The 17,803-nt window shown below is 38.6% G+C and overlaps 1 protein-coding gene across 1 annotated transcript; it reads left to right on the forward strand.

Moving 5' to 3' along the window:
* Positions 1 to 8,564: 8,564 nt before the first annotated feature.
* Positions 8,565 to 17,285, forward strand: tap1 (transporter 1, ATP-binding cassette, sub-family B (MDR/TAP)). Its single transcript, XM_041987175.1, has 13 exons — positions 8,565 to 8,915; positions 9,264 to 9,596; positions 10,070 to 10,268; positions 10,448 to 10,562; positions 11,250 to 11,380; positions 11,550 to 11,755; positions 11,866 to 12,063; positions 13,259 to 13,387; positions 13,465 to 13,659; positions 13,731 to 13,904; positions 15,529 to 15,688; positions 16,001 to 16,137; positions 16,229 to 17,285. The coding sequence occupies exons 2-13, from the start codon at positions 9,276 to 9,278 to the stop codon at positions 16,457 to 16,459; spliced, it is 2,196 nt and encodes a 731-aa protein (XP_041843109.1). The 5' UTR covers positions 8,565 to 8,915; positions 9,264 to 9,275; the 3' UTR covers positions 16,460 to 17,285.
* Positions 17,286 to 17,803: the final 518 nt, after the last annotated feature.

Genomic DNA, 17,803 nt, shown 5'->3' on the forward strand with positions numbered 1-17,803 from the left:
TAAGTCAAGAGGTGTGAGGAGGCATCAGGGTTTGAATTTGACCATTTTTTAACAAGTGACAAAACTGTTTGAATGTGTATGCACACACAAGCACACACACACACACACACACACACACACACACACATGCATACATACAAATCTAAAAGTGCTTCTGTTTATTTAAATAAACACTTTAAATACTTGTCATCCAGGAAAACATTACAACTCAAAATGGTTCATCAGCAAATGAAAATGTTTATAAAATTATTCATGTGTTGAGAAACATCTTGAACATCTTGAAGCATTATAAAAATAAAATTTAGCGGGTGGCACCACGGGGTGTGGCCCTGGCCTTACTTTTCTCTATAAAAGAAGAAGTGGCACTTAAGGCCTGGTACACACATAACAATTTTTGGGCTGTTTTTGTCCTGATTTTGCCTCTTCCCGACCTCGGACAGCAAACGCCGGATCGTGAGATTTCCCTGTACAATTTGCATTTGGTCTGTGGTGTGTTATGAGCCGATTTGACCCGTTATTCAGGTCGTAGGCGACAACTGGGAATATTGAACATGTTCAATATTTCAGAGTCAATTTCTGAGGAACGCTGACGACTTGTGCATTATGACTGCGTAGATGGTGACGTGGCACGGAATTTAGCCAATCAGAGAGCGAGCTGGCTGGGGAACAAGGAAGTAAATATTTTCTGTTATTTTTTTCAGTTCTGGCTTTTTCTGTTAACAATAGTCCCAAGACCACCATCATTCCCTCATCCTATATATCCTCCTCCATGCTGTGTTTTCCGATTGCTACTATGTTTCTTCTTCTTCGTTTTTTGCCTGTTGTTGCTATGGTTCTTCTTCTACGTTTCAACATTTGTCCAACTTGGAAGACTAGATTGTAGATGAGTTGCGGGACAGCATTGACATATGTGTGTTATTCTGTGATTACATTTTGGGAGCACACCACACACAATACAATCAAAACTGATTTATTTATTTTCACGTGTGAGGTCTCAACCAGATAAAAAATCTCATAAGATTTAAAAAATCGTTATGTGTGTACCAGGCCTTACTCAGCAGTGCTAGTTTTCTGTTTAGTGGCCAGGGTGGTGCTGGGTTTTACAACCTCACCTGGCCAGGGCTGGTAGTCCTCCTCCAGCTCTCCTCAGATTCTCCACACCTGGTTCTGATCTGCTCATCATCATCATCATCAAGTCCAATCAGTCACACCTGTCCTCCAGTCCTTATAATCCCCTGTTCTGCCCTCAGTCCTCGTTGGACCTTAATCCTATGCTCATCAAGGACTCACTCCCTCTCTGTTCCAGGCATTCCTCATCCCTCATCACCTCCTCCATTGTTGATACTATGATCCTTCCATTGAGTTTATAGTCATTAATAAAGTATCGTTAACCTGCTTTTGTCTCCATGGAGTCCCTGCGTAACACTGGGTCACGTCAGTCTTTGATATATATTGACCTTAACAGCGATTAGGTAAATATGTTATTTATATGTTAAACTTTATATATTATGGATGAGTTTTAATGTATTTTATATGGCAGGATTGGGGTTCGATAGATTTTGATCCGTGGAATGAGTGTGAATGGGCATGGGAATTTGACGCTGCAGCTATGTTGTGTCTTTTAATGTGTTTTTTTAGAGATCAAATTAAAATGTTTGTTTTAAAGTAATTTGATGCTTTGGTTTGCAGTTTTCAGGCATCGTTACCTGCTGTCCTTTTTAGATTTAAAGATCTGGTTTTGTTTTTCAAGTTAGTAGGCTCCTGGGGCCTCATTTATTAAACTGTGCATAGCAAAGCGAACTACAGTCAGGGTCTGCAGCACAAAAAGGAGATGAGGCGCACTTCAACTTTCAGATTTATAAAAGCGTGCACACACACATCCTACTTCTGTTTCCGTTTATAAATCAGAATCAACACTAAAGTGGGAGCACGTGAGGGAACGCCTTCCCACGACCACATGGTGGCTATAAATGGTCAGGTGGATGCTTGTAATGAATATTCATCACATCATTTCCATGCTGACTCGGGAGGGAAAAAGAGGGAACACTTGGAATTTTTCAGGGTGTGAGACTGAGATCCTGATGGACCACATTGAAAACATAAATGTTTAATTAGTGGGCATGGCGTGGGCATTACTTGTGTCAGAAAGGATAAATAGTGGTAGCGGGTGGCAGATGCTTCCACTATTCTACCTTTCTGACACAAGTAATGCCCACTCTGTGCCCACCATTTAAACCAGGGGTGTCCAAAATCAGTCCTCAAGGGCCGCTGTCCTGCAGGTTTTCAGTGTTTCCTGCTTCAACACACCTGGCTCAAATAAAATGGATCCAACAGCCAGTTAAGTTTTGCACAAGTACTCATTAATTTGAGTCAGGTGGTTTTGGAGCACGGACACATCGAAAACCTGCAGGATTATGGCCCTTGAGGACCGGAGCTGGACACCCTTGAATTAAACATTTATATGTTTGTCAACATAATCCATCAGGATCTCAGTCTCACACCCCAAAAAATTCCACTTTTTCCCTCCCGAGCCATCATGCAGATGAAGTGATGAATATTCATTACAGGCGTCCATCTGACCATCAAGTGAAGGCGTTCCCTCATGTGCGCCCGCTTTAGAGTTGATTCTGATTTATAAACTGAAGTAGGCGTAGGACGTGCGTGTGCACGCTTTTATAAATCTGAAAGTAGAATTGCGCCATCTGTAGTTTGCTTTGCTACGCACAGTTTTATAAATGAGGCCCCTGATCTTTTGGCATGAAATCTATGCAGTGTTTATTTGCAGTGGTTGATGTGCAGTCGTGTGGGGTTTAATGGGCTTTGACACTGGATGACGTTTATTTAAGCGGATTGTCTGCCTGTGTGGTATGCGGGTGCATTCGGGTTCAAGTAAACTGGCTCTGAGTAGGACGGAAAGTGGAGAAAAAAGGAAAAACTTTTATTTCTGTTTAATTTTTTTATGCTTTTTTTATATATTTCCCTTGGTAACAAAAATAACCACTGAGCTTTAAAAATTAACAAAAGTGAAAAAATGTGTTTCGGCTCCATTTCCATTCATTGATTTCTTTATATTTTGCTTTCAAACACTCAAACCTTCAACCATTCTCCTGAAATTTTTTCTTTGGACACTTTCTGCCTTTTTTTTTTACTCATTTTCAGCCCAGTTCTTGTACCTGACAGTTTTCAGAGGAACATTTTCTTGTTTCCTCAAACCACTTAGTGTTGATCTATGAATCATTCAAGCATAAAAAAACCTCTTAAACCAGTTTGCCATAGACACAAAACAGACAACTTAGCAAAGAATAAATTTTAAATGATATGTTGAGGAACTTTGTTAATTGCAGCCTGATGTGCAGACACATCATTTGTTCCCATTTTTGTTATTGCATTCAAGAAAATAAAAATTAAGATGATTTTTAAAGAGGTAAAACTTGGCTCATATCTCAGCATGGTGTATAGAGTGTCCTTAAACAGCTGAGGGAACTGAACAAGTGGGGGGCAACAGAAGAGGTGCTAGGGCTGCAAAAAAAAACCACAAAAAACAAAACAAAACAAAAAACATCTAAAGCAGATGTATTAGAACTGAAAATGATGTCTTAAAGAAATAGAAGCAAATCCAGCAAAGACCAGAACCAGGACCTGAGAGATGCATCTGGACCTTCAGTTTATCCATCTACTGTTGGCCAAAACCTCATTAGAAATAGTTGCCATGGAAACATGGCTGTCAAGAAGCCATTTTTAAGGAAGGGAAACAGGGAGAAAAGGCTGAGGTATGTCACTTGTCACACTGGACTGAAAATCAGGGACAACAGGTCTGATGGAGGGATGGCCCCTACCCAAATTCTGGAAATAAATATTATTGAAGAAGTGTGTGAGCAACTTGACAGAGAGCGAAAAGCAAACAACATCCAAAAATGAGCTTTGGAAAGTCTTTCAAGAAGAACTATTCCTGAAAACTACCAAAAGAAAGTTTTTCTAAGAGAGTTCAGAGTGTGTTGCACAATAAAGTTGCTCAGACTAAATATATAGATATATTTCAAATTCTACAAACTCTGTTTCTTTTTTATTTTTGCATTATTTTCATTTCTGTTCCCTGGCAATATAAAAATAAATGAGCAGTACAAAACTTTTCATGCTTTGTATGTAATGGTATTAACATATTGTGAAGATGAACTTACACAAGAATTTTTTTTCCAGTACCTTCAACAGCAGCCAATGCTTCTGAGAGACAAGTTGGAAATCACAGGGGTAGACCTCCATCTCACAACATGGATCCTGGACTACCCCACCAACCGACCACAGTGTGTGAGGACAGAAGACTGAGAGTCCGACATGGTTTTCTGCAGCACAGGGGCCCCACAGGGAACAGTTCTGGCTCCCTTCCTCTTCACCATCTACACTGCAAACTTCACACACAAATCACACACAAACTGCCACAAAGTTCTCAGATGACTGCAGTCGTCTGTCTCATCACAGATGGAGACGACAGAGGGTACAGAGAACTGATCCAGGGTTTTGTGTGCTGGTGTCAGCAGAACTGCCTCTAGATCAATGCAGGGAAAACAAAAGAGCTGGTGGTGGATTTCCGCAGGTTTAAACACTCTTCTCCGGCACCGGTGAACATCCAGGGAATGGACATAGAGAGGGTGACATCTTACAGGTACCTGGGTGTTCACCTGAACAACAAACTGGACTGGACAGAAAACACTAACGCCCTGTACAAGAAAGGACAGAGTTGGCTGTATCTCCTAAGGAGACTCAGGTCTTTTGGAGTGCAGGGGACACTTACTTTTGGTAAATCCATCCATGCAGTGGTAGCAGTAGTGCCTGGAAACCTCTGACATGTTGGAGAAGACTGGCTCTGGGTACAGGATAGAGATGGACATGCTGTAAGTCATCGCCAACTTTCAGAGGACATTGCATTAAAACTGATCTTCTTGACTGAGTCCACAGTGCTCATGTTCTCTTCACAATTTTTCTCCTTGTGTCTTAATATTATTGAAAGAATCTTTGGGGTCATAGAGTTCATCAGAGGCAGCATCTTTAACACAAAATGCCTTAACATCTTATTAAGCCAATGTGAATGCATAATAACATTTAATTTATTTTAATTAGTTTAATCTGCTTTTACACACGTTACATTTAGACTCTGCATTGACTCCCTCCCAACCTCACTGCTAAAGAGTTGCCTTCCAGCCACTGTCCCCTCCTTGAGATGGATAATCAACCGCTCTCTATCCACTGGTGAAGTCCCATCCCTCCTCAAACTTGCAGCTATCAAGCCTGTGTTATAAAAGCACAATTTGGACTCTCATATCTTCTCCAGCTACCATTTCATCTCAGACCTGCCTTTTCTAGCGAAGGTTTTTAAAAGGTTGTTGCCAACAAGCGGCATCAACACCTTCAGTCACACCTTCTCAGTCTGGCTTTAGACCCTCCCACAGCACAGAGTCTGCCCTGGTCAGGGTTCTGAATGACCTGCTGATGGCTGCTGACTACAGCTCCCCCAGCCAACTTACCCTGCTCAACCTAAACGCCGTCTGTGACACGGTCGACCACAGCACTCTGTGTCAGCGCCTCTGAGAGGTAGGAGTTACAGGGGTGGCCCTCAGCTTCTTCCACTCCTATCTCTCAAGGAGGCCAGAATTTGTTGAGCTGGGAACTCTCACATCCACCACCAGATTGGTTACCTCTGTGTCCCCCAGGGTTCAGTCCTTGGCCCACTGCTCTTTTTAATCTGCATGCTCTGCCTCTGCAATACCCTCTGAAGTCATGGCATCAGTTTTTATTCATGTGCTGATGATACTCAAATATACCTCCAAACCTCCCCTGACACTCATGTGGCTCTTTCCCGGGCTACTAGTTGCCTCAGTGACATCTATCACCGGATGAGCCAAAACTCTCTCCAGTTAAATGGCAGTAAGACTGAGGCCATCCTCATCGGCACCCCCTACCAGACCAAACAAACTGGGATCATCCACATCCCTTTCAACAACCTCTCCATCCCTCTTTCACTCTGGTCCTCCATTCCCTTCACTGGCTCCCTGTCAACCAGCTGGTCTATGAAGCCATCAACCACTCTGGTCCAAGATCTACAGGACCTTCACTCCCTGCAATCCACATCTCAGTCACTCAGGTCTGGCAGCCAGAACCTTCTCACTGTCCCCTGCACAAGTCTGTCAACTATGGGTCACCGTGCCTTCTCCTCCCTGGGGCCTCGGCTGTGGAATCAGCTACATGAGTCAATCAGAATTTCAGACTCCCTTATAGCCTTAAAAAGCAGCTTAAAGACCAATTTGTTCTGTGCTGCCTTTGACAAATAGCCTTGTGGCCGACTGTCTCTATTGTTTTTTTTATGTTCTTAACCGTAAATTAATTGATGCTTTTAAAATTTATATTTTAGAACCGTTATGTTTTAATCTTGATTATTTTAAAACTATTGCTTTTAACCTTGTTTATCTTAGAACTGTGAAGCATCTTGTTGTTAGATTTTAAATTGTGATATACAAATACAATTTATTATTATTATTATTATTATTATTTTTATTACATAGAAGTCTAAATTACTTAAGATATTAAACATAAATGTTCACAACTGCATCTTGAATTCTTTTAGTAAGGAAAAGTAAAAAGAAATATTTGCCTTTTTAATTTGTTGTAATAAAACAAATGTGCTTTTCTTGAGTTTTTTAATCTCCTATTTCACCACATATTAGTGATAAATATGTAATTCACAAAACTGACCCAAAAGCAATTATTAGTTACTTTGCATATTAAGTTTTTCCTCTTACAGCTGTTAACCCCAATCTGAGACAGCAGCAAAATAATACATAGGACAGGATCCCTTGATTTATTTATTTATTTTATATTTATATATATATATAGTGTGGGCTGAAACTCAGATGATAGATTTATTTGCCAATCATCAATAGAATCAGTCCACGAAAAATTAATTTTGGTAAATCATGTTTAATTGCACATCATGAACTTCACATTTTGAGGAACACTACTAAGGGTATGATGTCAGTGTCCTTACGGCTTTGAGTTATTTAGTGTTTAGTTTCACCAAAGCGAAATGTAAATACTTCAAACTCCATTTTAATCTTCCTTTCACAAGTGGGATGTTCAAACTATACATGAAAGGAAATGTCATTGGAGTGATTTATGGGAGCTTGCAAGGAGGCTGCTTAAAATAGTAGGGACATTTATCCTTCCTGTTCATCCTTCTTACATGAAAGCAGAGGAAATGAGGAAGGAAGATGTCAGGGAGTTTCAAGTCGCTGTTGGAGGTTTGCCCACAGCAGCAATACCAGCCAGATTAGCAAGAAGGCAAACCTGTAAAAGGCACAAGGTTTCCAGATTCCCAACAATCTAAAAATTTCTACGCCTTGTTTTGTACACTACAGTTGTGAATAAAGTGGACACTGCAGTATATCACCATCCCTGACAGAAAATCTTTAAATAAAAAAAGTGTAACACTATAATTTTAGTTAACTTTGAGCTCATGTTGTTCATATACTCACCTGTTATTGCACCACCAAGTATAAGCAAATATGAATAAAAATGCATTTTTGCATATACTGTTGGCACTATAATAAATATGCTTACCAATGTTAACTTAGTTTGGGATGGCAGCTGCACGTGCCTCAGACAAAAAGTCCCAGCAGAGACTAGAGAAGAGAACAGAAGTAATCATCAGGACCTGTCTTCTATCAGTAGTGGATCATTGTCAGAAACATTGCATAAACAGAACCATCAAAATTTCAAGAGTTACAGCTAATTCTACCCATTGGCTCTTTACCTTACTGCCCTTCTGCAACATTACAGCAGCATGTGATGCAGGATTACCATTCTCTGCAGAAGCTTCTTCTTCTTCACTTCTTCGTGTACACTATAATTCTATATAATAATTTCAGTGTGCAATTATTTATTTATTTGTTTATTTCACACATGGCTATGCATAACATCAAATTATAACAGAACAACAACAACAAAACACTTCTTGTTGCACCACCATAATAGAAAAGGAGCAGGAAGATGTTAAACTTATAAACAATGTACACTAATTAATCCTTTGAGATCTGTGCCCATCTTTTAGGCCTCTGCTAGAAAATTGCAGACCCATAAAGAAATGAGTATTTATGCAACCACAAGGTCTATTTCAATACTTTTAAGTCATAGTAAAGGGAACACTTGTTAAATATGTTAAGATGTATAAATGATAGTATATGTGTTACTGGTACAGTATGTATAAAAATGTCTGATACCACAAATGAAAAAAAAGTTTTGGGCTTATCTAAAAAAAAAATAAATAAATAAAACACTTTCAGCATTAATATGAATATTACTTTGGAGTGATGCAGCTCTAGCTCTAAACCGTCATTCACAAAAATTGAGTCTTATATTTTCCATTAGATATATTTATGAATGTATTTAGTCATGAAAACCTTACTTCACACTGTTTGCGAATTTTGTTTAGTTTAAAAATGACAATAAAGTTATGTCTGTGCTGTAGTTGCCATTCTCACCACTGGGTGTCGCTGTTGTGCCACCTGGCTGCATCAAACCAGACGTTTCATGTTACAGGAACATAGAAATAGTGTGGTTCATCTTATTATCAAACTTTATTTATTCTAGTTTTATTTTTATTTTGTAAAAACGACCGAATGTAAAGAAATCACGCCGTTGTGGTAGTTTATCGTTTACGACGCATGTGGGACTTTCCGCTCCAAATGCATAAATAGTTATTTTCGGTTTCACTTTTGCAGTTGTGGGTCGATGGGTTGACGTAGCACCGGGCCACCGAGTAAGAAACCAATATAGGAACGAGTTTAGCTTATTTAGGAATAGTTTTGGTGCCTTTTCAGCTTCGAGACGTCCGTCATAGGAATCTTACCTCGTCGAAAGGAAACTAAGTAAGTACGGTGTTATTTCTGAGTAGTTAGACTAGCTTGAATTGTTAGCTGCTGTACACACTGTAGCATACGTTTATAATGCGACAATAATACTGAAACAAACAGACGTGAATGTTATTTTGATATGTTTTTGTCTCGCACGTCAGTGTCGAAGCGTTTCAAAGAAAAAACGAAGTGCAGGTGAAAACGAAAATGAAGCAAAGTGAAAGTAAACAATGACCGTTGTTCTGTGAAGGACAATAAAACTACAGACCTGTTTAAAAAAGTTAAACGGATAATAAAACATACATAGACTTTTAAAAATCTTTATTTACTCATTCAAAGGCTCTTCTGTCAATTTATTTGCAGAATCTACAAGTTATGCAGAAAATGAGCTACTTCTTCCCTCTGCTTTGCATCTGCCTGGATGTGTGTGTGATGCACGCCATCCGCCTGGCACAGCTGTCTTCTCTCCTTCTCGCCCACCCTTTTATCGCCCTGTGGGGGGGATCGTTGACCAGAGCCATCCTCCTGGCCCTTCTCACCCTCACCTACCCTGGAAGTCTCCCGTGGAGAAGCAGCTTTGAGGGGCTTCAGAGTTTAGGTGTCCTTTGCTTCCAGTTCCCTGTGTACATCACCTTGCTTTGGGCTCTGGGACACTCCACAGTGGAAGAACTGTGGGGGTGGCACTCCCAGGAGAGGGTGAGTGGATGTGTTTTTGCTGCCTGTTATGTTGGAATGTGTGCAGCTGTGTTTAGGATCACGTCAATCCATTTTTATCTTTTTTCACACCCCTTCTTTTAAGGTGTGTGACAGTGTTAAATCCCACTGCACTGGAAAATGTGAGAACTTGAGTCTTAGAGTAAATCCTGTAACTATATGGTTTAAAAGCCAGTAGAATTGTAGTTATATTCATCATAAAAGCACAGCATGACTCAATGATTTTCATGGCTGTGGTGTTTTGTGTTTGTTTTATAAAGCCTTAACTTATAAGAGGAACCAGATGTAAACAGAAACCAAAACTGATCACAATCTAATGTATTTCATCACTATTCAGTTAAAACATGTATCTGAAACACTGTGGTCTGTGTGATTTATTTAAAAATATAGATATTTAACACAGATTTGAATAGTAGCACAGTATGAGTGTGTTAAACCCGTCCTTTGTGTTGCAGGTGTTGCAGGGTTATGTTGTGACGATAGTGGCCTGGCTCTACTGGACTCGATATGTCTCATCTTTGTTTGTGAGGAAGCCGCCGTCTAAGAAACCTGGACCGGACACCAGCGCCTCTCTGAAGAGACTGATGGGATACATGCTGCCGTATCGGTGGCGCTTTGCTGTTGTGTTGATCCTTGTGGTTCTCTCATCTTATGGTAGATAAGACAGCATCTTATTTTGAATGAAATGTTCGTAGTTTTTTTGTTTTTCTTACATTGTGGTGTTCTCATGCAGCCAATGGATGTGGTAGTCTTTAACAGTTATATCCAGCAGCATCAATTAAAGACTTAAAGCTAAGTAGCTGAGATTGAAATGCAACATTTTCTGACTGCAGGTGAAATGGCTGTCCCTCGGTATACCGGACAAATGGCTGATTGGATCATAAATGACGGAGCTCCTGATGCGTTCAGAGAGGCCATCACAGTCATGACGCTCATGACTATTGGCAGGTAAACTAACCAATTTTTCACTGTGTTATCGACAATCTCATCTCAGATCTAATAAGTTTATAATATTTATTTATTGTAAATTTATAAAATTATTTAAGTAGATATATTTAAATGAATTTGAACAGTACCAGTCAAAAGTTTGGACACATTTTCCATTGGATTTAAAGTCCAAGTGTGTCAAAAATAAATGCTATTTTGTTGTAAATAAATAAAATGATATAGATAAATGATATTTATTTATTTATATTTATTATTTATTATTTTCTTTTTCATTCTTTTTAATGTATATATATATGTTAGGGGTGGGATTTGATAAAAAAAAATCTAATTAATTACAGGCTTTGTAATTAATTTATCTCGATTAATTGCATTTTAATCGCATAACAATATTTACCCCAATAAGCAACTTTTTTTTCTTTTTTTTTTTATGGATTTTAGTGGAAGACTGAATCAAATAATAGACACAAACATATTGTAAACTCAAGCTCTAGTGATGTCTGAAAAATACATTTAATAGCATTTAAATCTAAAACAGTAGAAAAAGAAATAGAAAAAATCCCTGGACCAAAAATGAACAGACCTAAAGTTAAAGTGTCATTTTAAGTACTTGAACTAGCAGCTCTGGTTATTATCCAACATGTTCCAGAACATTTAACTTTTTAAATGTTTTCCTCCACACTCTTCCAGTGCTGTGTTAGAGTTTGTGTGTGACCTGATGTACAACATCACCATGAGCCTCATACACACCTCAGTACAGGGAGCCGTCTTCCAGGCTGTGCTGAAGCAGGAGATTGCTTTCTTTGATGCCTCTTCTACAGGTAAGCATCCTCCCAATGTACAAACAGCTGACACAGCAGAAAAGCCTGATCAAGAAGATAACTCCTAAAGCTATTTAACTTTAGACGTGCGCTGTATGTTTTTACTTTAACAAACACCAGACTTGTGTAATGACTCATTGGTAATGACAAATGGAAATTTTTATCTCAGGTGAACTGGTGTCCCGTATTACCACGGATACCAACGACATGAGCGAGGCACTGAGCGAGAAGCTAAGTCTGTTAATGTGGTATGCAGCACGCTTCGCCTTCCTCTTGTACTTCATGGTGAGCCAGTCCTGGAAAATGACCCTGCTTACTTGTATGGGACTCCCCATCATCTGGGTCATCCCTGAGCTCACTGGGCACTTTCATCAGGTGATGTCACGCAAGCAACTTTCCACCTGTAGTCCTTGAAAGTTCAAAACTGTTTTCTTAATAAACTGCACCTTAATTGATTTTAGTGTTTGTTTCTTTCCATGTATTAGAACATTGCTGTAAAGGTTCAGGAGTCACTGGCTAAGGCCAACCAGGTGGCCACAGAGACGTTCTCCTGTATGAAGACAGTGAGGAGTTTTGCTAATGAGGATGGTGAGACAGAAAAGTACAGAAAGCGCATGGAGGACACTTACAACCTTAATAAAAAGGAGGCAGCAGCTTATGCAGCTTCTACCTGGGCCAACAGTGTGAGTTTAATACTGACTTAAATCATTAAGTATTTGAAGTTATGTTTGGGATTACCACTGTGTGTTAGTTACAGAAACCGTGGCTAAACATAAGTAATACTTCCCTGCTGATACTTTCCTCTATGTTGAGGATGTTAGAAGATTTAAAGTTTCTGTGGAGAACTGAAGAACTTTTATGTCTTAACCATCATGATGTCCTATTGGAAGGAAATAATGTGAAAGAAATTACAGGGCTAAGAAAACAGGAATTTAAACAAAAAAGATAATAATTATATATATATATATATATATATATATATATATATATATATATATATATATATATATATATATATATATATATGAAGAAATAAAGAATAAAATAGTAAAAAAAACATAAACAGACTGCTTAAAATTCCTAAATATGTTTCTATATTTATTTGTTTATATTATTCCACAGATATTTTTTATTTCTTTTTATTTATATATTTCCTAATCAATGTGCCTATATTTTTCCAGATTTAATTTGTTAATATATTTCCACATTTATTTATATTTTTACTTATAATTTTATGTCTCTAAATATTAAATTTTCTACATATATTTATTTGTCTGTATATTAATGTATTTTCTTATTTTCTAGATTTATTCTTTTTTGTGACACTCCTATCGTTTCATAAACACAAACACTGTGCACATCCTCTGGTTAGCATTTAGCAGACTCAGTACTCAGCTGCCCTGCTCTTTATGTAATAATACATAACATTACAGCTTTTTTTACGTGTACACTGCAGTCCTGAAACCCTGTAAAGATGTGCTGGAGTGGTGGCATGTACAGATGCTAATTTCCAGCCTGAACATCAGGCTTCTTGCTGAGATTTTCCTCCCAGTTGCTATAGTCATATTTTAGATATGTTAATACTGAGTTTGTATTTATATCAGGATGTAGAGACAGTTTAAGTGTGAAATAGAAGCTCTACATTTTTGGCAGCTTGCAGTGGCAGCAGAGACACATCCCATGCTCCTACAGGTGTATTTGACTTATATAGGCTCTGCTTGGATCTAATAAAGAGCCATAAAACCAAGCTTTAGCTTATTTGCTTAATTGCTCAGCTCTGGAGGAGGTTTTACTAGTTGTCCTTGTCTTGGCCTGAAATGTTTAAAATCCCAATGGGTAACTACCTTTTGAGTAAATCACCATTTTATGATTTCCCAGATGACCACTTTGGCCTTGAAGGTGTGTATCCTGTACTATGGAGGAACACTTGTGACCAGGAGGGTAGTTACCAGTGGAGACCTGGTTTCATTCGTTCTCTACGAGCTACAGCTTGCTTCTGCTGTCGAGGTGAGCTTAAAATCACACCGGAGATAATTACAATATTAATAATTTTTTCTCCCTATTCACTAATACTTCTCTCCCAGGCTGTCATGCATTATTACCCCGAGGTGAAGAAAGCAATCGGTGGTTCTCAGAAGATCTTTGAATATTTGGATCGGAAACCTAACATCCCTCCTTTGGGCACTTTGGCCCCAGAACATCTTAATGGCCACATTCAGTTTAAAAACGTGACGTTTTCCTATTCTGGAAAGACAGAGGAAAACAGTCTTGTGCTTAAGGTACGTACCTTTTCTGCTGCCCTTTCATTGTATTTGCAAGTTAATTATTTTAATATTTACCTCTCTTTCAGGGTGTGACTCTGGAGATAAAGCCAGGCCAAATTACTGCCCTCGTAGGGCTCAACAGATCAGGGAAGACCACCTGCGTCAAGCTGTTGGAGAGGTTTTACCAGCCACTAGCAGGGAAGATCCTCTTAGATGGGGAACCACTGGACACCTACAAAGACCAGTACCTACATGACAAGGTCAGAGACCACCAGGCATTCATTATGGAAAACTTAAGGTTAAAAATTTTTAAATTAAAATCACAATTTAAAACGTTGCAATTAGCAAATCGCAAAGGAACGTGATTCATATTCATGTTACACGTCACCTAATCCAGGTTTCACAAATCCACTCGCTTCTGATCCCCGTCGTCTGTCTTGTGCGACAGTCATTTAAAAATCATGTGACAGCTACACTCAGCTTTGAAGTCACGTTACATTTTCAGACCTCATTGATTATTCGACTAATATTCCATAAATGACTGAAATGCTGTGATGAAAACACAGAGGACAGAAAACAGTCCAGCTTCTGATATGGGGCTGTGCAGATGTTGGAGACACAGGTCTGATCATTTATGTTGTGAGAGAAATTATGAACAGGCTCTAAAATGCAAATCAGGGGAACTCTCTAACAAACTAGCTGACAGGTGGTAGGACGGATTTATACTTCAGATATACAGGAGCGGGTCTAAAAAAGTTTGGTTTGGGGGCCAGGCAGGGACAAGGTCTGGATTTTATGTAATATTAAGCTGATTATTACAGCTGAAGTGATCATCTAATGTAAAAAAGCAAAGAAAAACCCAAGTGAACATTGGCTCTTTCTGTTGATACAATACAGTAAAAATTAGCATATTTCAGGTATAGTCGTGAATGGCGATTAATCATGATTAATTCATTTGTAAGCTGTGATTAATCCTATTAAAATTTTAATGACTTGACAGCCCTAATTATAATATATTTGCTTTTGTGCAGTGTGTGCTCCTGCACTGTTACCGGGTATATCCGTGCTGTAGCTGTACTAATGAAGATAAAAGTCTTATTTGTCAAAATGACCTTGATTTCTCTTACCCTCAAATAGCAATCATAATAAGCCATGAAACAGTAATACACACACTTCAGTGCGCATATTTAAAGCTGCACAAAGTATTTGTTGTTCAGCAAAGACAAATCAGTTCTCCAAAAAACATTTAATTCAGTGCAAAGTTTGTGCAAACATTTTTCCTGACTGGTCAAGGTGACGTTTATTTACTGATGGAGCTACAAACAACTTATATTTGCTTCCAATTAATGAATTTCTATAACCAGGAACGCTCTGTAAAGCTCTTTAAGTCTTTTGGAGTCTTTCCTTTCAGGTGCAGATGGTTTCAAGGACTGCGTCTCTTCAGTCTTTTAACTGGAACTGAGCTCAACTAAACATCACTAGAACATGCAAAGACATAATAAATCTTAACCTCTGCATGTGGGATACTGACACCCTCAGGGGGTTTATTAAGTCTATTCTACACCATGAAATGGACAAAAAATGACATTAAAAATCTAATAGTTGTGCAGCTGAGACTATAAGATTAAAAAAGATTGAAATAACCTCTGAGCTGTAGCTGAAACTCAGATTCTTCCAAATGTCTATTTGGTTTAACTTTGTTTCCTCTGTTTTATTGCCCTTTTTTGTATTTTCACACTGGTCACTGAAACATTAGAACATCACTTGCTTTCGTTTCTTTTTTCTTTTTCCTGGTTGCATTCCACCGACGTCCTCATGAGAACGCTGAGGGTCAGCTGAGACACACAGCCACTGATCTTTCCTTTTCTTTCTGTTTGTTGATAGATGGCTGTGGTGAGCCAAGATTGTGTGCTGTTTGCTCGCTCTGTTCGGGAGAACATCAAATACGGCTACGAAGATGCTTCTGATGAGGAAATGTACAGAGCCGCCCAGATGGCTAGTGCTGACAAGTTCATCCAGGAGCTGTCGAATGGATACGACACAGGTTTGACCCAGAAACTTAGCACCTAGGGGAGGGAATCCCAGAAAGGGGTTCATCATTTTTATTTCTCTTTGACCAATGGGGACGTGCTTTTCAGTCTAGCCATTATTCTCAGAGGTTTATACACAGATAAGATGAACAATAGAAAAGAATTTATGCTAACAAGCTGGGGTATGGTGAGGTGATGATTGCTTAAATAAAGTGCTCTTTTAACCCAGCAGCACTTGTGGTCTTGTGTATTTTTCCATGGAAAATAGGCTTATGATTATTTAAGGATGTACTTAAATGCTCAACTGGTATGTTCTCGTTTCTTAGATGCTGGAGAAAAGGGAGGTCAAGTGTCTGGAGGCCAGAAACAGCGCATTGCCATTGCCAGAGCTTTAATCAGAGATCCAAAAATCCTGATCCTGGACAACGCCACCAGCGATTTGGACACAGAAAATGAACACCAGGTAGGAAATGCTTAGATTTTTCAGCTTTTTGCTTTGTATTTACAGCAGTTTTTTTTGTTTGTGTTAACCCAAGTCTTGATTTACTCTTCAGGTCCACCAAGCTCTGTTGGACCTAACAAAGAACCGCTCTGTTCTGATGATATCCAACAAGATGAGCGTTGCAGAGAAGGCCAATCACATAATTGTCCTGGACAACGGGACAGTAAAGGAGGAGGGCACTCATGGCGAGCTGATGAAGAAAGCTGGTCTTTATGCTGAGCTGGTAGAAAAGCAGAAAAAGGGCATTAATCGTGAGGCAGAGGAGAACACTGGTACACAGTAACACGTTGGAATGGAGTCATATGATAGCAAGTTGCTGGTTTAAAGATTTTTGGTGCAGACTCAAACCACACTGGTATTGTGATGAATGATCTTAGTATGGGACCCCACTTTTTACAACAGGTGTTGGGACTCAATTAGGATTGAACCCAGTTAGACTTTTGCACTTTGGAAGTTGGTGAGGCTGCACCTACACAAGAAATTTAGAAGCAGTTTGCCTCGCTGACTGGTCCTGATAAAATCCCTCATCAGTCCACCCTAATGTAAAAATCACTGAAGAAAGGTTTCAGACCAAAATAACTAGACAGGAACGTACATATTTTGTTCATGATGACAAAAAACCCTACAAAATTCCATACACTTCTCCAGTTTATTTATTTACAATTTTCCCCCACTATACAAATAAATCCAGAGATACAGTATTAAAAACAAAATGTGCAGCATTAGGAAGAGTGAAAAATTTGGTGATTGTGGACGTGCGTTATTGTCAAATCATACTAGATACTACTGGTCATCTTTCATTTGTCTGAAAGGTTTCTGTGTGAAATCTAATGTTCAGATGTTCCTTACATTTACATCAATGCTAATTTAAAGGATGACAGAGATCTCACATTCATTAATAATTGGTTGTATTCAGTAACGCCAGTTCCCAGTAAGGGAAGCTTCTTAACACTGAAGAGTGTGAGGAACATGAAGCTATCCATCATCTGGAACAGTCCAAAGCCTTCATGCTAATGTTGCGCTATAAATAAATTCATATGTCTGTTGACGATGAAACAGTAAAAAAAAAAGCACATAAAAACCAGCAGATTTTATCTGAAGTGAAACTGCAAGACGAAAACAAACCACAGGATAGTAGAAATTCAACTGTTTAATATATCCAGTTTCCTTCATCGTGTTCAGAGCTTATTGCTTCATGTTCTTTGCTTTTATATGTTGAGCAGCTCCAGATTTTATGTATTTTATTTAGCAATATTTAAGACTTACAAGGAGTGTGTCTGAATGATCTCAGTGTATTTTTTTTTTTTTTTACACTTTTTGTAAATCTCTCCACCTTCTTTAATTTTTGGCTTGACAGATGCTAAGCTTTTAGGGCTAATATATACAGCTTATTTGTGTGAATGTATTTTTACACAGTTGTTTCCCCCTTTTAAGAGATTATAAATTAATACAGCATCCCCTGAAATTATGTTACCAGTCAAACATTTGGGTATTCCTGTTTATTAAAGGTTTTGGATATTTATTTTTAATTTATTGTATAATTTGGTATAATTTTTTAGAGTGTGAAAACATACTGAACATATGAATACTCTAAGCAACAAATTTTGAATGTGTGAAGTGATTATAA

This window comes from Melanotaenia boesemani, chromosome 6 (assembly GCF_017639745.1).
Source record: "Melanotaenia boesemani isolate fMelBoe1 chromosome 6, fMelBoe1.pri, whole genome shotgun sequence".
Taxonomy (NCBI): domain Eukaryota; kingdom Metazoa; phylum Chordata; class Actinopteri; order Atheriniformes; family Melanotaeniidae; genus Melanotaenia; species Melanotaenia boesemani.